The 25,635-nt window shown below is 40.9% G+C and overlaps 1 protein-coding gene across 1 annotated transcript in view; it reads right to left on the bottom strand.

The window, feature by feature from the left end:
• Positions 1–25,635, bottom strand: part of MIPOL1 (mirror-image polydactyly 1) — a gene marked incomplete at both ends in the record, with an annotated part of 163,482 nt that overhangs the window by 10,458 nt on the left and 127,389 nt on the right. Inside the window, one exon of the mRNA XM_080618211.1 lies at positions 9,379–9,609. Coding sequence (XP_080474337.1) covers positions 9,379–9,609 — 231 coding nt within the window. The remainder of the gene's footprint in view (positions 1–9,378; positions 9,610–25,635) is intronic.

Here is a 25,635-nt window from a genome sequence, read left to right as displayed (position 1 = left end):
TCCTTCAGCCAAGCCACAAATAAATGACTCCTGCAAACAAACCAAATACTATTTAGTAACGGCAACATAAATGCCATGGACTTATTTTATTTGGATATAAAATATTAAAGTAAATGATTATTTGCTGTGACACACATTTTATCATCTCAGAAAAAAAAACAAGTCTGAGAAAAAGTTTTCTTGCTGTTCTTCAAGGAGCACTCAATCTGCTGTTCAAAGTTATTTAATAATTTGTCATAGAATGGTTAACTATAAGCTTACAAATACTGTGTCAGCATGCTTCTTCCTATTGGGCAAACAACTTCAAAATCTGATTTGTTTGTGTTATTGGTCTTACTAAATATTAGTCTTTGCAAGTCTGGTTTACACCATTGATGTTAACTATGCCAACATTCTGATTTTGTTCTGAAGTATTCCACGACAAGCTGATATTATACAATACAAGCCCAAGAGCTAGCCAATCCAGTTTACTGAGTATACTTAGTGTATTTTGCTACTGATAAATCAATAAAACCATGTTGTAATCTACAAACTTCCATCTCTGTGAAGCAGCTATAAGCAAACTGTAAATGAACACACAGGTCAAAAACTGGGATGTTGTGATTATGTTGACTCTGAAAACATTTGACTTTCATAGAATACATTTTAGTGTTTGAGAGAACTAAGTTTCAGCATTGCTTATATTTTCGTGAAAGGCTGAGATGATAAATATTCAAATGATGATAAATATTTGTGTTTATATTGTAACTACCCATACTTTAAGAAAACAATATCTGCACTGCAATCCACAATTTACAGAGGTTAAGTAAATGTAAACCATAGCTGCACAAAGAAAATAAATACTTGACTTAGATTGTATGCTCAGTTTTGCATTCTTCCTCCATGTGAAACTGCCTGCAGTCAATGGATATCTTAGCTGTGCAAGGAATACTGGAAAGGCTTATCTGTCATTCCTTTTGGCTGGCATTTTTTGTCCTCATTCTGATAAGTACACCACTGAATATAATCTTGGCATTGATCATAAACCATCAGATGCTAAAGATCTCATTATAAATTATGACACCCAAAACATCTATGAGAAGAATATCCCATATCTGCTCTGACAAATCACACAACTGTATGAGACTTCTGGCACTGATACCACAAACTGCCCTATTAAAGGCCATCTTCATATGAAAAGAAGACATCAAAAGATAGTGTGAATCATCAGTACTACAAAGGGTATCAGCTGTTGCTATTCTGAACATCACCGAATCTGTCTTTCAGGACTCTTAACATTGAGAACAGGATCTGCAGCTTCACATGTGGTCTGGACCAGCACAATCCTCCTCCAGTCTGTACAGAGAGGATGGCAGCACCTTGGGATGGGATCTACAACAACTAGATTAAGAAATGTGCTCCTAAAGTCACCAAATAGGGAGTTTCATGTTGTTGATTTATTTTTACTTTTTTTTTTTTTTTTTTTTTAATCTCAGGCCCTTGTTTAAAGTGTTTTGCTCCAAGGTGTTCAGAGGTTCTCAAGCTGCCCTTCTCTAAAAATAACCTGAGGCCACTTGTCTCTTTTAAGGTGACAAAGATAACAGTAGTGCTACCACTCCTCCTTTTTAAAAGAAGTATAAAAATTATACTGACTATCAGCTAGAGCTAAGGAAAGGTTGGTTTTAGCCCACACCTGCCACTTCTCAGGAGAATAATACACTCCAGGGCTGAAAAGTCTTCTTTACTTCTCTTTCCAAAGCTACAAATCTCTACAGAAGAAACATCTGAAATGTTATTAGGCCTCAATGTGTGATTCTGTAGGTGGTTATCAAGGATACTCTCCTGGAAAAGAGGAGATAAGTGTTCTGATACTGGCTCCGCATTTATGTTCAACAGGCACTGGATAAAACTGAGAAAAAGTCCTTAAGGAAAGTGTCAGAACCAGGTCTTGCATCTCAGAGGTGAGCAGCCTACTCACTGCTCTCCGATCCAAGAAGTCTGCATTATTTTCTTCTATGTGGTACTACTTCAAGGCAAGAAAGAGAGCATCTAGATCAAATCTGATCCCTGATATACAGGAGATCTGGACAGGATCTCCTCAGATGGAGAAGGAAACTCAGCTCCATTCTGTCACACCCTGGAGGAGTATCCCTGCTCCCAAACAACCACTTAGAAAACTGGGGGGCCGGAGGGATGTGGGACAGATGCCAAGGGAGCTTTGAGAGAAAACATCTGAGGTCATACTGCTCTGTGCAGATCTTGGCGCAACCAGTGTACGTCACTCTGGTTCAGCACGTGCTTCTCCATTTGGGTCTCCAAGGAGCCCAGGCAGAAAAGACAAAATGTCAATTGTTTCATATTTTTTCTGTCAGAATTTTTCTGCTCATGCTAACCCAAGACCAAGTCTGCTTAGGACTGAGAAATTATCAGCATTAGTGGTACTAAGTCATCAGGTACTCCCTCCATCACAACCTGCAAATTTTACCTGGACTGCATGTAATGTAATTCAAAAATTGGTAAGTGAAGCATCATCCAATGCAGAAAATACATTTCATTACAGCTTTGCAAAAGTGAAATATTTCCTTTTATATGGCATGAATAATACGTTAGTCTTACCAAGGAACACAAGATCTGTCTAGTGATACAGAAACATGGTATATCTACAATAGTCCAGAGAATATGCCACCAGTGACCGAATTAGTTCAGCTCACCTTAGACTTGAATACTAGTTCAATATTTTATTTCCTCCAGACCCAGAAAATTGATTTCACTCTACATGTTGAATTTCTCTGAGACTCCACATAACCTCACTGGCTTACTCAATTCTTTTATTACAACAAACAGGAATCTCTACAAGACTTTTTAATTCGTCATTTCATAATGCATATTACTGCAGTCTGAGGGGAATTTTTCTGAGAGGAGTCACTGGCGTTAGTGCAGAATTCCAAGTATTTAAATAAATTCTGACCCTACTATGTACTGCTTTCAGTTAGATCACACATGACTTTCTTCACTCATTTCAATTAGTCTTAATTCCTCATTGAATTCCTAAAGCAGACTACTTCCAAGCCTCCTGCTCCTAAATCCAATAAATTCACACTGCCTGTTATTGCTGCTCTAGTTAATGGTAATATTTTTGTATCTAATATGATGTGCTTGTTACTAGATTTTATGTTTCAGGCTTTCTCATGTTCCTATTCATGTCTTGCATGCCAAAGAAATTTTGCATCAGCTCTGCTGCACTCTGCAGAATTCTTTGGGGTATGTGGTAGTTTTGCGTGTCTGGGAATCTTCCATCTGGCTAGTGTGGGTTTCCTAAACACCATAAAACCCTGCCTGTGGAGACTGTGTATCTCTTATGGGCCCCATGGAGTTTATAATCTGCTTTTAATCATTGCACGAGACAGCCAACGTATCAGTCCTCATCAAGCAGTTTTTTCCATGTTGAATCTTCTTTAATAACTTTTGATCCAATTCTGAAAGTCCAGAACTATTGCTAATTTTCATCAGTATCTTAGACTGCTACAAGAGTTGTCTTCCTCAGCTCCCCATTTCCTTCCATACAAACTGTTGTAACTATTGACTTCTGCAGCTTGCTGTAGTAAGTAAAAGATTTTTAGCACTTTGCCCTCACTCGCCCATCTTTTGAATGTACCCACCAGCATATGTTTCTCAGTAAACTATAGGTCATATCCTAAACTGGGACAAATGAGTGCAACTCAGTGTGATAGAGCTAAGCCAATTTGCTGTAACTAAGAAACTAGCTCTCCATCTACATTCGTCAACAAGTCACCAGAACTTATTTTACATTTCAAAATGCTAGCATCTATTAAATTATTCCCCATTTGATATTAAAAGATTACCAACTATTCAATTTCACAGCAGCAGGCACATAGTGGTTTTCATTAATAGCAAAATCACTTTTGGTATCTGCTAAATTATTTAATGACAGAAATCAGTGAAACTATTAATACCTATGAAGCTGTATTTCTAGCCTGCAGCAGTTAAAGTGTTGATCTGACATTCAGCAGAATACAGATTTGTAAGTGTAAAAAAAAAAAAAAAAAGCAATCTGGTTTTATTAGGGAAGTCTGAAATTCTAAACATAACATTTTAATAAAGTAAGAAATCAAATGCCATTTATTGTTTTGAAAGATTAAAATTCAAGAAATGTATCTCTAAAATTTAAAATAAAGCCAACTGATTTCTCTAACATGTGGTGGTTCCTCCAAAACAAATAGCTTTAAGTCCTGGTGAATGTACAGCTTGTTTCTTTTGTGCAGTGCTTCTGCCTCCAATTTCTAATTAACTAGCTCCATTCTTATCTACAATGACTGACTGAACGCATACAAGCTACAATGTATACTTCAACTAAATATATGGAGATATGATTTTAAGAGGGAAATAACTAGTTAACAACATTTGCATGTTGCAAATGGTCTCAATTAGTATAATAATTCAGAAATCCTGGTTTTAGCAGGTTCCCTGCATAGCTGCACTGTACTGAGTACAATCTGCTCACTAAAGATATCATGTCTGCAGTTTAAAATCTCCAGAGACTTTAGACCCATACATAAAGACACTTATTTCACTCTTTTCTGAGACACTGACCTGTATCCTTATTTAAAAATGAACACCACATCTTTATGTTATTAAATCTTTGTTTTGATCTATTAGTATTCACCAAAGTGCCATTTTATACAACCCCGCACTGAATAGGCAAGGCTGGAGGTAACCATCTGCAGCTTTAGAGTCTGCGTTTGAATTGATGAAAAGAGCTTTGTGTTTCCATTGCCAAGTTCGATTCTTCCAGTCATTAGACATTCTCCTCAGATCCCATCAATGAAGCGGACTCTCTTACACCCATGTGTTAAATTCTCTTCTCCTCATGGTTTCCTGTGCCAGCTATACTCCAGAAAGACTACTGGGTCTTAGTCACATTCTTCTCACAGCTGTGTTAAAAAAGAGCATCAGAGCGTCTTCCCAAAATCCATATGTGTCCCTGGTCAGTACCCTGTCGGAGGGTCACCTCACATTGTGGTGTGATTATTCAAATATTCATTCTTGTTCTTGAACTGCACTGCTCAGATCACTCTGGGAAAGATTAGACCCTCCAGCCAGCACTGGAGAACGTCTTGGACATTGATGTGAAATGCATGCAGCTCCTGTAGTTGGAAGGCAGATTAGTTTTTACTTGCAGAAGAGGGGGACTCTAACCACTCAATAAATGCTTGCTTCTTCTTTATTTCAGTTTTTTGTATTATTTGCAACTGTGTCAAATGCTGGGAAGAACTGTTTATTTTTGTTATGTTATCGATTGACTTTTTTATCAGCATCAGATAAGAAACTAAATGAACAACTACACAAGGAGAGAAAGCATGTTCAGAAATGCTTGAGGGAAATCCAGGACTACTCAAAAAAAGGGTGTGTTCCAGTAACAATGAACGTTACATGGCCAAAAAAATCATACCTGAAGAGGTAAAGCAAATGTCATTAAGGGTAGTATTTCTTTTATGACAGATAGTAATTTCCTTTGATAAAACTATCTGTTTATTCAGAAGATTGCTTAGTTTTCTTATGTATTCAATCCATCGAAATATTTTATCCAAATCTGTAACTCTGCTAACCTCCTCCTTAAAAGAAAAATCCCAAATCAAAAGGTCTCTCTAATAAACAGTTACGGATAAATGACGTAATAATGTCTGTTACACATCATTTTAATATTAGCTTTATTCATAGTCAGAACTACCTCAACAAAGTGCCCAAGCAGCATGTTTCTCAACATTTATGCTTGTTTCCATACCTGTATATTTTAGCATTGCACTATTACTTTGTGGATTTGTATTTACTTGTAGAAGATTACATAGAAATTCTACATGTACACCCTCTCCTGCCACCTTACACAGCTATGTGAGCATGCAAGTGTGACTGTGCTCACACACAGACAGCTATGCTTTACTGAGCTAGAATCATTAAATTGTGAGAAAAAAATAGAAGCCCTCAACAGACAAATTTCATTAAATTTCACTCCAACTGCAAAGGTGTTGCAGAAAAATAGAACATTTTCTGGAAAAAAAAAACACATCAAAAGTGGCCTCAACCTTTACTGATAATTGGCTAATATTGATTTGGTATTACATTATAACCTCCTCTGATCTTGCTGACATCAGTAGCCACTTCTCAATCCCAGAGGTTCCAGCAGGAAGGACAGTTTTAAAATGTCTTGCTTCCTCTGCTGGCAGAGGCATTAATTAATTCAGAGGCTTTTCCAGCCACCTTCTCCAGGTCAGTCCCATTTCCCTGCTGGGGCTGCACCAGCTGGTTCCTGGCTTCTCCAGCAGGACAAATTTGCACGGGGCCTGTGGCACTGTGCCAACACTCCTGGTGAATTCTGTGCCACTGTCCTAATTCTTTGTTTGTAACTATGAATTAAAAACATTGATTAAACATAAAAAATTGTAGTTATAGCCATTCTACAGAGTATAGGTTAAAATATTATCATGCTGGTCATCAACATTTCCTATTGAATAAATATATACTGTGTTATTTGTGCACATACATGTATTTATTTACATATACCACACAGTTAAAATGGGTATTTGCTTTATAAAGCAATCGGGCTCTCTTAAAAGTCTAATGTACATCTTGATAATGTTTCAAAATCAAAACAGATTCAAACAAATGCTGCTAAATCTGTGTGGTCGCTCTCTGAGCACCAATATTTTGTGTTTCATATCACCACCCCTGCTAGGGTGGTGAAGCACCTTCACAGGCAAGAGCACATAGTTGCAATTTATATCTCACACTGCAGTGAGCTGATTTGAGATGTTCACCCTTCTTCAGAATAAACAGACTTTTACTATATCCAAGTTCACTATAAGCGGATTCCAATATATCCCCCTTCTGGTTCACAGCTGCTGTTTCATGTGGGATAGGATCCAGAAATTTTTTAGATGTTTTGTGTCTTGATGCAAAACACAGGATTGCTATTCTGACTTGGATCTCATGTTTAGAAAGCAACAATTGGAGGTGGGTACACAAATGGCTGACACAAGGGCAATGCATCCGTATTTCAAGCTCAGCATATGATGCTGAATGCAAACAATGAAGTTTTTAAGAGTGCAAAAAAAATTCTTTAGTGTTGCCAGAGAACAGATTAGCAAAGGCATAGTGAACACCAGTAAATCACATGGTATGGAGATATATAGTACATCCTTTTCCAACACTAATTGTTCTAATTATGTTGTTTCTTAATGAAGCTTAGAATTATTTTTTTCTGTTCTGATTTTTAACTGTTGCTACAGTTAAAAACTATTACATTATTCAGATATTTTACTGAATAATATCAAGAGACTACTTTATATAGCTGTTAAAATACTTCTCTCATATGTCAGAATTCAATTTTAGGTGAGCATGTAGAGGAAGTCAAGAAAACAGATGTTTCAGAACCCTATTTAGGATTGAATTGTAATGTCATATTTTAAATTACAATAAGCATCTTCTTAAGACAGTTCTAATAATTAATACTACTGTAATTAATACCAAGAAAGTTTTCTGTTGACAGGTTTATACATTGTCAGTTCCTTTTTGAAATGTAGAACATCCTACATCTTTGAAATAAAAAGCAAAGCTAACAAATGAGTTCCTGCCTAATTGCCAAACACTGATTTGTATGAAGCAGTTGAGGTTACAAAGAAATGGGGAATTCTCAGCCTGGTTTCCCTGCTGATGAGTACGAACTGTCTGTGTAGCTCTCCCAGAGGTGTCAGAGGAATCTCTATAGTGTCACACAAGGGTTCTTAGCTCAAAGTAAACACACTTTCCACAAACTCAGCTGCTTAATCTGTTTGCAGGTTGAATTATAAGATGGGGGTGGATGACTCCGGGTGCTGGGAAGACGCACAGAGCATTTCCACAGTTTCTTGGTAAAAAGGGCATGCTATTGTCATCAAAAGACTTCACCCAATTGTTTAATTTCGCTGTAGGCTCAGTGGTCTGATCTCAGCAATAATGAGAACTAACCTGACCAAAATTCTCCCAGTAGTTGAGCATGTTAAATTGTATAAATTCTTTTCAGTATAGCAGTGCATCACCACCACTTTAATTCAGGTTGTGGCTGCACTTCTACTCTGGCCACCCTGGTTACACAGGATTAAACAAGACTGTTTCACTAAGAAAACACAAAACCAAATCAACCTTTACTTAAACATCTATGGTTAGTAAATGTTTATAAATAAAATGAAATTAAATAACAACACTAAACAACGTACAGAAAGGTTCAGCCAAAATTAACATGCTGTAATTATTTTTATAGGTTAATTTTTATCAAGCATGCACCTGCTGAAATTTCAAATATATCTAAGTGTTTAGGAGAGAGATTTGAATGATTCTCAAACAAACACTGGAGGTTTTAAAGAGATAACTGAAAATATGTGTTTTCATATATATATCTGAACTATATTTTATGTAGTTACAAAAAAATGAAAATATAAAAATCTAATTTGTTAGTTTAATAGGTGAACTCTGAATGCATTTTTTTAAACAGAACTCATGTTAAGTCTTTGCAATATATTATAAGCCAGTTTCTGGCTACTCTGGAAATATGATGTAGACATTAAAGTTGAAGACAAATATGGACAGATAGGATAATTTGCATCACTTCAGCATCAACCACCATGGAAGGGTGTGAGAGAGAGGTATTTTGCAACTGATCAATGTGATGCAAAGATGAGAAGTGCCAGACTGTAAAGAGGCTCTGGTTACACATTTGTCTGTCCCAGCAATCAGAATTCCAAAGGCTAATATGCTAGTAATAACAAACATGACAATAAGGACTTCAGTAGAGATGAACTTCAGGTTTTGGAGTTCAGTAACCTTTTAACAGGAAATCTTATGATGGTAAAGAATACAATCTCTGTTCACTGACTCAGAGACTTCCTGTTGGTTTCAGTGAGATTTTCAATCCACCCCTAAACAACCCTATCAGTATTTACGGTGGCATGAAACCTGCCAGATGTGTAACAGAGTGAAAATGAGAACCTTAATATCCTACCATGCAATTATAAAGGCAAATACTGTTGCCATAGGATTGGCATAGGGTAAAAGACAGTAAAAACCACTCATAGGAGACAGAAGCACTTTGTCTGTGCCTTGCACATGTAGAAAGCAGTTTCCATAACAGTAATGACAGGCACACTGACTTGTGTAATGCTTTAAAACTGTTAAAATGACTGGCTTCACAATGAATAAGTAATGAGCTGAATGGCTGTCAAATAAGGAATCATTTTAAGGGATCTTTTCAGAGTACCAACACACTTTCAGTCATAGAAAAAATACCAGAAGAAATGTTTCATTGGTTTACAACTGCAATTTTTCCCTGAAAGAAGTCAAGTGACTTACTTCTGAACTTTTTCATTAGCCTCCTGTGAAGACTCCAGCGCCTTCTGGAGCTTCAGCTCTGTGTCCTTTTGCTCTGACCGAGCTTGCTGCAGCTGAGTTGCCAGATCTTCAATCTGGCAATAGGTGAGGGTCACAACATCGGCTCTGCCTTGCAGTCCACCTTCAGAAGTACTGAAAGTGCAGTTAAGCTGGTCCTGCAGACTCATTCCTTCAGGCAAAGATTTGGATAAGCTGGGAAAAAGAAGCCATACATGTTATTAAGTTTCTATCTAAGGCCGAGCTGCAAGAATACTACACTCAGTTTAACTGATATTTTTAGTATTATCATCTATGGACCCACATTCACTAATACCAAGTTTCATTTCAAAAGTGACAGAGAACAAAAAGAACATCAAGTTTCCACAAGGCTCTTCTAGAAGTATGTAACAACCATCAGAATTTTAAAAGGTCAAAAGCCTATTCAACAAAAACTTAAAAGGCAGTATTTTTTAGCTGTGGCATCTTCTTCATCACCTTTGAGCTACAGCAAAAGTTGCTTGTGTGATTTACATGAAGTTGAATTAATCTGTGTAAATCATTGACGTGTTATTAACTCCTGTTACACAGAACTCTCTTTTAGCAAGCAGACTCAGCAGCTACAGGGGGTTTATTTGCAAAATTGCAGATTTTTCAATATAATGAATAAAAATGCTAAAATGCAAAAATGCCTGGATCTGCTAATAATGCTATGGAAAATAAACATAAAGAAGGATATTGACAGGTTACCTATAAATACTGAGAAGAAGCTGAAAAAAGAATAAAGTAGATGGTCCATTACGTAAAAATAGTCTCAACAATGCCTGTTGACTGTGGGGTTATTTCTCCAGGAATCAGTAGGTAGGCAACTGCTTGAGTTATTATGGCGCAATGGTAGAAATCACGTTAACAACTGATTACTAGGGAAGAAGCCTGCACTAGCAAGCTTTCCATGGAATCAGCAACAATTGCTTCCCACCTCTTCATAGCCATAATTCTTTGGTGCATTTCACACAATGGAAAATGACATGGGTACTAGAAGAAATTCATTAAGAGATAACAAAAGTGATGTCAACAGGAAATCATAATGAGCAGTGTTCTTAGATAAATAGTCAAAGTAATTTCAAATCAACTTTATGAATATCAAAAGCTGTTGCTGTATTGATGAATATGCCTTAAGATCATCCTTCCGACTGATGACCATGCAAATATCAAACATTTCAATGTGGACTTCTAATAGCAGTGCACACTGATTACTATACTCAAGACAGTCTATATGACAGCTCCTAGTATGCAATAGCATTTTTTTCTTCCTTTCCAGTTTATTAAGGTGTTTGTATGGAAAACACCCTTTATTCCAACAGCCCATATAGGAAAATCATATACAAACTAAAATGTAATATACATGGACAAGCAAAATGTGGATTAACTAATAGAAATCCAGAAGCTAAAAGGTCAGAGTGTTGATGTGTCATTATGCCTACTACCTGTGGTTGTCTGAAAATATTGTGAAGAACCTTTTCAATTAAATGAAGACGTATTGAAAACATAAATATTTATAAAGGGATATTAACACCCCTGGAACAGGCTCATTAAAAATAAAATTACTTTAACAGTTGCACATAAATTTTACTGACTGAAGTTCCGCTATGGCTCAGCATTGATCACCATGGAGAAATACAAAGGTATGCAAATAATGCAGAAAGCAGGCTACCAAAATACCACTGCTGCCCGCTTCTTAACCACCTGGCACACGATTAAAAGGGAAAAAAAAAAGACATTTGAGAAGCTAAACTGTCCAGTGTTCAGTGTGGGTCCCTGGTTAAAAATAAAGAAAAAAAGAGGAAAGCCTAAATATTCTAAGTTGTTTGCACCGGTTGAGAGTTTGTTTTTTGGTGTTTTTTTTTTTTTTTTTTTTTTTTTTTTTTTTTGTTGTTGTTGTTGTTGTTGTTGTTGTGGTTTTTTTTTTTTTTTTCCCCCAGAACATATGAAAAATATAGCAGTTTATTCAGATTCTAAAACACTGGCTCTGTGTGGCTACAAATAGGCTCCTTCCCAAAGTCTGGCCATGAACAATACAGTACAAAATACACTATTACATGTTTTAACCAATTATGATTGCATCTGAATGATCAATAGATTCTGACACATATATTTTGAGGCAGTGTGATTCCTCCAGATAAAGGTACTGTGGCTGATAGATCTTTAAAGCTTTTTCTTTTTCTTTTTTTTTTTAAAAAGAGCATGCAATCACCAGATTTCCATCAATATGTGCTTTGCTAAAACACTTTTATTTAGTCCCTTTTGATACTTATTTGAAATTCCCTCATTAATTCCCAAAATTATTTTGTCAAAGACTCCTTTCTATGATTCTATTGATGCTATAAATAAAAAATAAATGGGGCTTCTAGGCTTGAAGAATGGGTCACAGAAGCATTTAAACATTTCCTTGATTTAAATAATTCATATGTTCTTTATAGTAAGCCTTTGCTTTACTATGGCAGCATGGCCCCTTTCTTGCTCCAGCTTGGGTCTAAGACATTCAAGGGCCCACCTTAACTTTATCCAGGCAGAAGGAAAAATTACATGTGATGATGACACTCATGTAACTCCTGCTATCCTGCAGATACCAAGAGGTTTCCTCAGACCCTAAATTCAGAGTAGCTTCAAGCCTGCTAAAAAATTTTACCAGTTGTAACTGTTCCCAGAGGGACTTGACTTTGGCTGAAAACCAACTGCATGAAGTGCTACTCTTATAACACTTCTCTCTTGCCAGGCATATTTTTGCTCTAGGGTAGGAACTTACTTTACACCTGAAGCAATTCTGAACAAAATAGAGAAAACTTCCACCTAAAGGCAGAAAAAAAAACCAATCACCCAGCAAAAACCAAACATTCCTTATCCATCCCCTCCCTCCTCCGCCACCCCAGTGATAAACATATCCAATGTTCCCAAAGGCATGTAGGTCTGACCTTGGCTTTCACCGCAAATGTTTCTGACACTCAAGTTCTGAAGACCTCTTAGACCTCAGCCTGCACTCAGGATGGCTTTGAAGAGGGTCCCTTCATACCACTGAATGCACTCAAGGGCCAGGCACCACTGATACCTTGAAAATACTACCTCAACGGTCCTCTTGGGAAACAATGCAATAAGATGATATAAAAAAAGCCCACAAGACCTAGAAGGACTTTGACATTTTGCTGTAAAGTGGAGGATATAAAATGGTCAAGTTTGCATTATATGTGAGTCAGGAGCCTGACAGCTGGTAGACTGGTAACTAGATGGCATTGCCCTACCATAGACAAATATTTTACTAGCCTTCCTTTGTCTGCAATTACACAAGTTAAGAGGACTGTGCTTTCTCTTCAATACAACCACCTAAACATCTCTCACTAATGTAACCGAAGGCAGTAGCTGTGTTAGACTCTGTGGTGCACAGGCCACAGACTATGCTATAACAGTAATGCAGGTTGCACATAATTCAGAGTATGTTCTTTGCACTGTACAGTCCATCAGTGTCACTTTCTTGTGTCTGGTGTACCCACACATTCTTAGTCTAGGATGAGCTCAGGCATTCTCTTTATTTTATATTTTCTCACCAGATCCAATCAAACTTGATGAACGGAGCTCACCACAGACTTTCTTCTCTGTGGTGGTTGGTGATATAACATCAAGATTTTACAGGATAACATCTTGACAGATTAGCACTGATCATGCATGCCCATACTGTTCAAACTTAATTATCTGTGAATATGGATCCACAGTGAGCAGCAAGTTGAATTTCAGCCCTCTCTCCTGAAACGATGTAAAGAAACCTGCAACCTGTACAGTTTGGACACAAGATGATTCAAGCACAGGCTCATTATCTACAGTAAAAGACTGAACTGACTATCATCCATCTTAGAACTTCAATTTTTCAAGGACAATTTAAAGAACTGTCGTGGTTTAAGCCCCGGCTGTAAATTAGAACCACGCAGTCTACTTCCCCCACCCCCACTCCCCAGAGGGATGGGGAGGAGAATCGAAAGAATGTAACTCCCACGGGTTGAGATAAGAACAGTCCAGTAACTCAGGTATAACACAAATCACTACTGCTGCCACCAATAATAATAATGATAAGAGAAATAACAAGGGAAGAAAATATGATACCGCTCGCCGGAAAAGAGCCCGACCGAAAAGAGGACGTGCCCTTCCGGGTAGCTCCCAGTTACATCCCTGGGCATGACGTGCTGTGGTATGGAATACCTCTTTGGCTAGTTTGGGTCAGGCGTCCTGTCCCTGCTTCCTCCCGGCCCCTCCTCCTCCCTGGCAGAGCATGAGACTCACAAAGTCTTTGGTCAGTCTAAACATCACTGTTATCAGCTTTGTTCCGAGGCTGAAAGTCAAAAACACAGTGCTGCAACAGCTACTAAAAAGGAGAAAAACTGACTGCTACTGCTGAACCCAGGACAGTATCCACCCCTTATTCCATACCATTCACGTCATGCTCAGATCCCACATTTTCCATATACCCTCACTCTCATTTCAGTGCACTGTTATCTTAGTGCACGGACCAATTCCTATAAAGCTACTGAGTCCGTTCGGTTCATGATGTTGGGCTCCATCTCTTGTAACAGTCTTTCAGGGCAGGAGAGGCTGTGTGCAGTGTTGGATCGTTGTCTGCTGATGCTGATCGTTCCTTCACTGTAGAACTCATCCGGTTCTATCAAAGTTCATTCTCTGTTGGGATGATGGTCGGAGGGAAGTCAGGGCCAGTCGCTGGTGCCCTGCAGACTTCTAGTTGATGGCTATAGCAGGCAACAGCGTACAATTGAGTTCATTGTCTGTTTTCCCCTAAAATCAAATCCCCTTGAGGTACGCATCGGACTTCCCCATCTTCCCGCATTACCCACCAAGTATATCCAGGTCCCTGAGCAAAAGCAATCCCACGAGTGGGTTTGCCTTTACCTGAAGCAGGAATAACCCAGACTGTCTTCCCCAGCAAATTCTTCATGTGCACCACAGGAACTTTGTCCCCCTCTACAATATGTAAAAGTTCCGACTGGGCTGGGCCAGCCCTGTTGGCAGATCCTCTGGTGTTGACCAACCAGGTGGCCTTTGGTAAGTGTGTACCCCAATGCTTGAAAGTTCCCCCGCCCATTGCTCTCAGTGTAGTTTTTAACAGCCCATTGTACCGTTCGATTTTCCCAGAGGCTGGTGCATGGTAGGGGATGTGATATACCCACTCAATGCCATGCTCTTTGGCCCAAGTGTCTATAAGGTTATTCCGGAAATGAGTCCCATTGTCTGATTCAATTCTTTCTGGGGTGCCATGTCGCCACAAAATCTGGTTCTCAAGGCCCAGGATAGTGTTCCGGGCAGTGGCATGGGGCACAGCGTATGTTTCCAGCCATCTGGTGGTTGCTTCCACCATGGTAAGCACATGGCGCTTGCCGTGGCGGGTTGGTGGGAGTGTGATATAATCAATCTGCCAGGCCTCCCCATATTTGTACTTCAGCCATCGTCCTCCATACCAAAGAGGCTTTAACCGTTTGGCTTGTTTAATTGCAGCACATGTTTCACACTCATGAATAACCTGGGCAATAGTGTCCATTGTTAAGTCCACCCCTCGATCACGGGCCCATCTGTATGTTGCATCTCTGCCCTGATGGCCTGAAGTGTCATGGGCCCACCGAGCCAAAAATAATTCACCTTTATGTTGCCAATCTAAGTCCATCTGAGCCACTTCAATCTTAGCAGCTTTATCCACTTGTTGGTTGTTCTGGTGTTCCTCAGTGGCCCGACTCTTGGGTACATGGGCGTCTACATGGCGTACCTTCACCACCAGGTTCTGCACCCGGGCAGCGATATCTTGCCACAGTGCAGCAGCCCAGATGGGTTTACCTCTGCGTTGCCAGTTGCTCTGCTTCCATTGCTGCAACCACCCCCACAGGGCATTTGCCACCATCCATGAGTCAGTATAGAGATAAAGTACTGGCCACTTTTCTCGTTCAGCAATGTCCAAGGCCAGCTGGATGGCTTTCACCTCGGCAAACTGACTCGATTCACCCTCCCCTTCAGCAGTTTCTGCAACTTGTCTTTGAGGACTCCATACAGCTGCCTTCCATCTCCGATGCTTTCCCACAATACGACAGGACCCATCAGTAAACAAGGCATACTGCCTTTCACTTTCTGACAGTTTATTATATGGTGGGGCCTCTTCAGCACGCATCACCTCCTCCTCTGGTGACATTCCAAAATCTTTGCCCTCTGGCCAGTCCATGATGACTTCTAGAATGCCTGGACGACTGGGATTTCCTATTCGAGCTCGTTGTGTAATTAGTGCAGCCCATTTACTCCATGTCGCATCGGTTGCATGATGTGTAGAGGAGACCCTGCCTTTGAACATCCAGCCCAGAACGGGCAACCGGGGTGCCAGGAGGAGCTGTGCTTCAGTGCCAATCACCTCCGAAGCAGCTCGAACCCCTTCATAGGCTGCCAGTATCTCTTTCTCAGTTGGGGTATAGCTGGCCTCAGATCCTTTGTATCCCCGACTCCAAAAGCCGAGGGGTCGACCTCGAGTCTCCCCTGGAGCTTTCTGCCAGAGGCTCCAGGTAGGACCATTCTCCCCGGCTGCGGTGTACAGTACATTTTTTACATCTGGCCCGTTCCGGACTGGTCCAAGGGCTACTGCATGAACTATCTCACGTTTAATTTGCTCAAAGGCTTGTTGTTGCTCAGGGCCCCATTTAAAATCGTTCATCTTGCCATTTTATTCCCAAAAACTGAATCTCCTGTGCAGGTCCCTTGACCTTACTCCGTTTTATGGCAAAACCAGCTTTCAGCAGGATTTGGATTATTTCCCTCCCTTTCTCAAAGACTTCTTCCGCTGTATCACCCCACACAATAATGTCATCAATGTACTGCAGGTGTTCTGGAGCTTGCCCCTGTTCCAGTGCATTCTGGATCAGCCCATGGCAAATGGTAGGGCTGTGTTTCCACCCCTGGGGCAGTCGGTTCCAAGTGTACTGGACGCCCCTCCAAGTAAAAGCAAACTGTGGCCTACACTCTGCTGCCAAAGGAATTTAGAAGAATGCATTGGCAATATCAATCGTGGCATACCACTTGGCTGCCTTTGACTCCAGTTCATACTGAAGGTCTAGCATGTCCGGTACGGCAGCACTCAATGGTGGTGTGACTTCATTCAGGCCACGATAGTCTACTGTTAGTCTCCACTCTCCGTTAGACTTTCGCACTGGCCATATGGGGCTATTAAAGGGTGAGCGGGTCCTGCTGATCACTCCCTGACTCTCCAGACTACGGATCAGCTTATGGATGGGAATCAGGGAGTCTCGATTGGTGCGATATTGCTGCCGGTGCACTGTTGCGGTCGCGATTGGCACTTGTTGTTCTTCGACCTTCAGCAACCCCACAACAGAAGGATCCTCTGAGAGACCAGGCAAGGTGGACAGCTGCTCATTTTCCTCAGTCTCCAAAGCAGCAATACCAAAAGCCCATCGGTACCCTTTTGGGTCTTTGAAGTACCCTCTCCTGAGGTAATCTATGCCGAGGATGCATGGAGCCTCTGGACCAGTCACAATGGGGTGCTTTTGCCATTTCCTTCCAGTCAGGCTGATCTCAGCCTCCAGTACAGTCAACTCTTGGGAACCTCCTGTCACTCCAGAGATATAGATGGGTTCCACCCCTTGACAGCTTGACGGCATCAGGGTACACTGTGCACCGGTATCTACGAGAGCTTTATACTTCTGTGGGACTGATGTGCCAGGCCATCTGACCCACACAGTCCAGTAAATCCGATTATCCCCTACCTCCACCTGGCTGGAGGCAGGGTCCCTCTAACAGTCATCACAACGTTGGACACCTAAGTCGTATTGAAAGGGATTATTCTTCGTTATCATAGGAGCTGGAGTAAAATCAGCTCTTCCGCTCCATCTGGGAACCTGCTCACCAGAGACTGAAGCCGCAGCTCTCATGGGATGATTAGTCTTGACCCTTGTTCCTATTTTCAATTCATGCACCCGTTCCTCCAAAGCTGAAGTAGGTTTTCCATCCCACTTCGTCATGTCTTCTCCATGATCCCGCAGGTAAAACCATAGGGTGGCCCGTGGTGTTTGCCTTCTATATCTTCTGTCTCGAACAATAGGACGTCTTTTGTTAACAGCTGAGACCTGTGTTGGTACACGTGAGGAGCTGGATAAATCAGATAGATCGTCCCTCAATTGTTTGACATCCTGGGACAGTTTTTCCACAGCTGAGATGATGGAAGGGGTGAGATTGTCTTCGAACTCTCGGAGTTTATGAATCATTTCATCCACTGTTGGTGTTACTATGTCACCCCAGGTTACTGTTGCCAATGAATGGGCATATGATGACGGTGCATTCCGTGTAAGTTTTCGCCACATGGGTCGTGTACATTCGACTTCATCTGGGTCTATGGGTATATCTCCGTTATTCGGTTTGATGTGATAAATCATCTCTACGATGGCTGATTCCCTCAGAGACTGGATGCCTTTGTCTAAAGTAGTCCACTTGGCCGAACGACTCGTAACATCGTCCTTGTATGGAAACCTTTCTTTCACAGCTGCCAAGAGCCGCCTCCAAAGACTGAGGGACTTTTTCTCTCTTGCAATTGCTTTGTCAATTCCCCCTTCTCTAGCAAGTGATCCCAGCTGCTTGGCTTCCGTACCTCCTAGTTCGTGACCATCGGCCCCATTGTCCCAGCATCGCAGCAACCAGGTGATGATGTGCTCCCCTGGTTGACGGGTAAAATCTTTTCGCATATTCCGTAGCTCGGTTGAGGTCCGAGGTCGAGAAGTCACCTCTTCTTCTTCTTCGTCATGTGATGATGACTCCTGACCAGATGCTGTCCTGAGTGGTGAATACATTGTTTCTTCATCTCGCTTCACCCTTCTTGCCTCTTTTTTGCTTTTTCTCTTGCGTAGAGGGGCAATCGATATTGGTACGAATTGGTCCTCTGGTTTAGCTGCAGTCATCACTGTGGTTTGAGTAGCAACAGTACTTGTTGCTGGGGGTGGTGTAGCTGCTGTGGTTGGAGCTGGGGTAGCTTCGCTGTCTGTTGCAGTTGAAGTTTGAGTAGCGGCTGTACTTGTCGCTGGGGGTGGTGTAGCTGCTGTGCTCGGAGCTGGAGAAGCTGCGCTGTCTGTTGCTTCGCTCTCAGATCCAGGGACATTTTTTCCCTTTTGAAGGTGCTGGATAGCGTTGAACAAGGCCCGGTAAGCATAGGCCAAGCCCCAGCACGTTGACATGATTTGTCCCTCTCTGGTATGACCAGGATGACAGCACACCTCATTTAAGTGTTTTACTAATTCTTCTGGATTTTGCAGTTGTTCGGTGGTGAAATTCCAAAACACTGGAGGGGCCCACTGACCTAGGTACTTGCCCATACTATCCCACACACCTTGCCACTCATGGCTGTCCAGCCTTGGGGAAAATCTCTCGGTCCCCCTATTTTGTCGTCTAACCCCAGACAAGACCCAAACCCGACTCTGCTTAACTCTTGAGATCAGACGTAATGGTTGTGGACAAAACACACTCTGTATGCGTGCCAACATGGTGACCCCCATCACAATCAGCAAACAGGTCTCAACAATATTAAAAGGCCACTCAAAAATTTCAAAACTCTCAAACGATGCTGTAAACGGTCTGGGAGGGGCACTGGGAGGGTAAAAGAATGTCTCCTTCATAGGTTGACCACCCAGGAAGGAGAAAAAAGCTGTATAGTTGCTAAGCATTTGTATTATATACCTCCCAAAGTATAAAGGTGGTGACCACACTGGGAACACAAGCCAGATCAGTTTCATGATCAATCCTTCTATTGTATTACAAGTCATTGCTACAAAATACAACGAGACAACAACCTTAGCCCAAGCCCCACACTTGAAAAACACCAACACAGCAAATACCGGCTCTAAGTAACCTACGGCATATTGAGACTGTGAGATCAAAAACAACAACTTTGAGAGCCAATAAATCAGCATTGTGACGAGTGACTATTAATCTAAAACACTGAATGCTTATCACAAATACGATTAGACACACTCCGGTCAGATCTGTCGTTATCTCAACCCTTCGGGCCCCACGTTGGGCGCCAAAAAGAACTGTCGTGGTTTAAGCCCCGGCTGTAAATTAGAACCACGCAGTCTACTTCCCCCCCCCCACTCCCCAGAGGGATGGGGAGGAGAATCGAAAGAATGTAACTCCCACGGGTTGAGATAAGAACAGTCCAGTAACTCAGGTATAACACAAATCACTACTGCTGCCACCAATAATAATAATGATAAGAGAAATAACAAGGGAAGAAAATATGATACCGCTCGCCGGAAAAGAGCCCGACCGAAAAGAGGACGTGCCCTTCCGGGTAGCTCCCAGTTACATCCCTGGGCATGACGTGCTGTGGTATGGAATACCTCTTTGGCTAGTTTGGGTCAGGCGTCCTGTCCCTGCTTCCTCCCGGCCCCTCCTCCTCCCTGGCAGAGCATGAGACTCACAAAGTCTTTGGTCAGTCTAAACATCACTGTTATCAGCTTTGTTCCGAGGCTGAAAGTCAAAAACACAGTGCTGCAACAGCTACTAAAAAGGAGAAAAACTGACTGCTACTGCTGAACCCAGGACAAGACCACTAGCAAACACATTTTTTCCTCCTTGGGCCTCAGTCTCCTCATCTTATGAAGGGTGATGGTTTTAAACTAAATGAGGGGAGATTCAGGCTGGACATGAAGAAGTAATTTTTTACAGTAAGGGTGGTAAAATACTGGAACAGGTTACCCAGAGAAGTGGTGTATGTGCCACCCCTTGAGACATTCAAGGCTAGGCTGGATGTGGTTCCGGACAATCTGATCTAGTTGAAGATGTCCCTGCTCATTGCACGCAGGTTGGACTAGATGACCTTCGAAGATCCCTTCCAACCCAAACTATTCTATGATTCTATGATCTTTAAAAAACAGCAATCACAATACTGCCTTTGCAAGGTGCTCTGAGCTTCACTACTAAAAAGAGAATCATCACTTTTGAAAGAGCTAAATTAGATGCAGCACAGTCTGAAGTTAGCATAAAACTAAACCCAGATGGTTTTCTGATGATGCCAAGCAGCAAACATTTCTTTTTGGGCCTCACTTTCATTCTCCAGGACCACTGCAGTGCCCACACCATTTCCCTGTGACTAGCTTGGGTGAGGTAGTAAGGGCATGGGACATGTGATTTAATCACCTCAGCCTTCCTTGAAGTTGAAGGACTGCTGAGACATGCTCTCAACAAGAAATTATTAGAAATGATACCTCTGTTACAAGCCCTTCATTTAAGGAGTTGCACAGTAATCAAATGTCTCCAGTTCACTTCATGCAGCCACTGGGCAAATTGCTCAGATAGCACAGCCTCATGTGATGGTGATACACACACGACATTGAGCACTACCTGTCATTCTTCACATTCACTACACCATCAAAAGATCCATGACCACCACAAAGATAGCTGCTGGATTAATAATGTTTGGTTGAAACAGAGCAAAACATACGTGAAACTGATGAGTAGAAGAAAGTGGTTTTGAGACTTTTGCAGTGTGGTACTGTCCTCCGCAGCTAGATCCACAGACCCATGGTTAATAGCTTGTAGCTAAGAAATGCGCCTGAATTTCCTGAGCACATGATGCACCTAGAGCTGGGGTCTCTGTCATTTCTGATTAATTAGAGTCTAGAAGATGACAGCATTATCTTTTTTTCACACATACATTATCTCTCAGATATAGTGCATCTGAGTTTACAGAAGAGACTATGTAAATTGTACACTTGATACAGGTTAACATTAATTACACATTTTCACGGTTCCACAATGTACCCTGTTAATTGCAAGACAGATTCACTGGCTTCCAAATTTCTTCCACAAATTAGGGAACTGTGTTTTCAATACAGTAGCAGCTATTGTGGATACACTTCACAGTTTTACTATACTACATTATTCCTAGAGCCAAGATTGCCATAAAATGCTCGTGTCACGTTTTGGCAGTGAATTAGGTGTATTAGCATATTCTACCTTAAGCATTCACAGAGTGCAACTTTCCAGCCTTGAAGGATGAAATTCAAAAAATAATTTTATTTTGTATAGTTTTTACTTTATAGAAGTTAGAAGAAAGAATTTTGCTATCTTGTATCTGTTCCTTATTGTCAATTCATATGCTTCGGCCATTCTTATATATTTGCCAATGGCTTTAGTTAACAAAACAACTTTGTATTTGTAATACTGTAGTTATTCCCTACAGTAATAGATTTTTTAGGTAACACTGTAAATACGGGAGGAACCTTATCTATTAATAGAAGACAAAACTGGCATCAAGTCATCAAGGGTGACCTCAGTATTTGAATATAAAGGATGTTTAAAATGGTGCTAGCAATTCCACATTCCACTGTGTATCACAAAACTCCGGTCACTTTCCCTGGGAAGCGCAAGCATCATAGTAGCAGCAGAACAGATCCCGGCCCAGCTGTGGGCAGCACACAGGGAGAAGGGGCACAGCTGGCTCAAAGACAAGAGGTATTTTCACCTTCCCAGTCCCCAGGCTGAACGAGTGGCCCCTGTGCCTCTCCCCTGGCTGCTGGAGGGCACCCAGCTGACATGGATCACTGAAGGGGTGTGTACGTGGGTGGTGTAGAGCCAATGACTGGCTTCAGGCCAGCAGGGAAACTGCCTATGTCAGGGATTTGCAGAAACACAGCTTGGTGGAAAAAAGACAGAGGATCCTGTCCTAAAGGTCACAAGCGGTTTATTTTTTATACTTTGGGTATGGTTTTGGCAACATCAGTTTTAAGAACAGCGCGTCTTTTTCCTCAAAGCTAAATTCCGGTTGCATGCTAAAATAATAGAGAGCTAGTATATCAACTAAACCAGGTAGCAAAGAGATGCAGTATGTGTTACTTTTTTTCCTCTTTTTGATGATCCTTGCCAATTGTGAACACCATCTCTTACTTGGAAACCATGGTATTGTGGCATACATGAACATCAGGCCTTCTGAGCAGGCATTTCAGGATCAGCTCCTACAGCTCCACACACCTACATACCAAACTGGGCTGGACTGCCACCTCTTCAGCTCGCACAGACTTGACAGTACACAGTAAATTGCTGGCTTGTACCTTTACTCTCCGAAATGCCAATCATGGAAATCTTTCTTGACAAAAAATGCACACATTCAAGAGTCAGGCATTTCTGCTATGAGTCTTAAATGAAGCCTCTTGTCACCATGGTTTGAATTTAGATTTGCCTGCAAAACTAACAAAATCTAATAGAGATTTCTTTGTTAGAAATTATGCACGCAGTTAACGCCAATTTGGTCTGTGCCTTTAGTTTGCAGCTTCTAACTGGTAAGAATAATGGCTTCTGACTTCCATTTTGCATGAATGACCTACACATCGCCAATTTTATTTGAAACGAGCAAAATCTTTCTTCAAAAAGTGGTAATACTAATGAATCACCTCTTGTATTAGATAACTTCAACAACTCAGACGAAACAAATAAAAACCCTGACCCTGAAAACTGAAACAATCAGTGAAGTGCCCATCCAGAGCAAAGGGGTATTTCATATTTATGTCCATATATACATCTATAGAAAATAAATCTGATAGTACTCATACATATCATAATGCAGGCATCAGAATCATCTGAAAACAAACTCAATGTAATGACTATGTGCTATTGACTTTTATTTTTGTCTCCAGGGAATAGTGTTTACTTTGCCTTAAAATTTATATGAGTCATTTTGTTATATGCCTTTTTTTAATTAGTCTGAAGGAAACAGTCATTTGAGAAAGAGAGCGGAAATCAATTCTGATTCGATACTGATAGCTACTGTGTGATGTAGACTGTGTGTTCTTTCTAATTAAATGTAAACATGTGCAGTTCTAAAGTCCAACAGCGACGACAACAACTACTAGAAAGGATTGCTTAAGCCCTGGTCAACTGATTCTTGTGAACCTTTTGTTCATACCGTAGGTGTGCTTGTGCAATCTGTCGCAGGGTGAACACCAGTTGTAACTGACTTTATTTTAGGTCATCTTCAGAGAAAAGACTTGACAAGAATGTGGAGCACTCTGTAATACCTCTGGTTACCCATTAACTATGTCCTTCTGATAGCTAATCAATAGCATTGCATGGAGCCAAACACACTGCACTGAACTGCCCCTCTTCCAAAAGCCAAGTCTTGGTAAATATTTAATGGCAGTAAAGGTGTTTTGACTCTTATCAATCTGATATGTTAAAGAACTCTTGAAAGAAACTTTATCTTGCTTCTCTCCGCATAAATAATTCGTTCAGTTACAATTTTAGTCTTATGCAAAAGCACTTAATTTAATGATATAATGCTCTTAAATCAAGGCTTTGAACAGAGAAAATGTAACTTCAATCCACGTGTCACAAAATAAAGAAAAATCAAAGTTTATTTCCTTGATAAAATGCCAACTAGAAATACACATCAAGGAACCCAGCCCTTTATGCTGTAGTAAATACTGTGCCAGACTCAGTCAAAACCTGTTATACAAGTGCACATTTGAGATTTGCTTACAAGGCTTCAGTTTCTGTAAAATTCTTAGCTCTCACATCAAGGTGGTGTATAGGATTTTTTAGCCTCTCTTCACCAGGGGTAAAACACAACTCTAAAATAGTTAGCTGAGATCCAGAGACTTTTTGTTCCCATACAGTGAATATTCCCATCTTCAACTGGGTATATTGTCAGCTAATGAGTTTTTCCACTTTCTATTTTTTTGTGCAAAGCAGTCTGTCTAGATCACTAAATAGAGAAACATTTTTATCCTGACCCCTTAAAACCTACTGTGTGTATCCCTCTGCTACAGCCAGGTTGGCTCTGAACGTCTTCTTAGAGATTTAGGCTTACTCCATGCCCCTGTACTAATGTCACAGGACGGAAGACAGTGGAGTCTCCAGACCCCCTCTCCCAGCACAGTCTTCCAGCCTTCTCTGCATGATCCAACGTCAGTATGAGCCTAAGTATTTTGAAGAAACTGATTGAGCAGTGGATCCAAGCTTTTTCTTGGAAGATAATCTAGGAATAAAACATTGATAGTGTTTCAGTTTCCAAAATGTGAATCACCATAAATGTTTTCCCAGAAGTATAAGCATTATTTTTCCCCCCCCAGTGTTTAAATGGCCTTTTTAGTGCTCTTGATGCCATTTAATAGATTTCAAAAATAAAGATCACGGGAATAATTCCCAAACACTGGAACAGATAAGCTGAACAGCCTGGAGTTTTCCAATTACTAGTAATTGGCTCTGATGAAAACAGTATTAATTAAAATCATAAAGGCATATAAATCAATCAAGCAGTAAAGCGCATGGCATCATTCAGGAATGACCGGCTGAAGAAAGCCTGTTACTAATAACCTCAGAAAGTATCTTGTACTTAATACAATGTTATCTTTATAAATCAGACATGATCGTGAATTTTATGGCTGTCCTGATTCGCTATTGTGGTCACTTGGCTTAACTCCCCCACTGAACCAGAAAAGCAAGAGATGAAGCTATCTTGGACCCAGGGCTGGAAGCCAGCCCTGCCTTCCAACATGGCCAGGAACATCCAGCTGAGTAGATGGAAGAGAAGAGTCTTTCCAGGAGAAGGCAATTAGAAGAAATACAAAGAATGGAAACGTGTTTCAAAGACAGAATAACCAAATACATATGGAATTTGAGAGAGGGATGATCTCATGGATGAGCTGAGTAGCCCTAAAGCTAGAAACCCTCAAGTGTGACTGACCTGGGAAGGAGAATCACATGGGGACTCTGCCCTCTTGTCATTACTTTCCTGCTGAATGATTCAGCTGGTTAAAAATATTCAAATTACTTTTTTTTTTAGAAATTAAAATATACCTTTTTTTTTTTTTTTTTTTTAATTTAATTTGAGGATACTTCCCCCAGTGCCCCAGGAAAATAAAACAGAGAATATTTGAACAGTTTTGCCTGATCTTTCTCAAACGCATTGCTGAAAAATATTAAGCAACTCTGACCAAAAGCAAACAAGGTGTCCTGTGCTTCAGCACATGCCCAGCTCTGGTCACTAATGTGCCAAGAAGTGAGGTACACTGATGAACTCCAGGTGAGTGCGCCTAGCACATGGTTTCCTCACTTTCTTAGTACTGCGCACAGCAACACGTGCCCACGTGCCACTTTGCAATGGCTGGTGAGTCACTAGGAGGATTGGATGTGCCGCAGTCTGAAAACCTTCCTCCA

The sequence above is a fragment of the Psittacula echo genome (genome assembly GCF_963264785.1).
Source record: "Psittacula echo genome assembly, chromosome: 5".
NCBI classification, from domain to species: domain Eukaryota; kingdom Metazoa; phylum Chordata; class Aves; order Psittaciformes; family Psittacidae; genus Psittacula; species Psittacula echo.
This window is presented reverse-complemented; position numbering and strand designations above follow the sequence as displayed.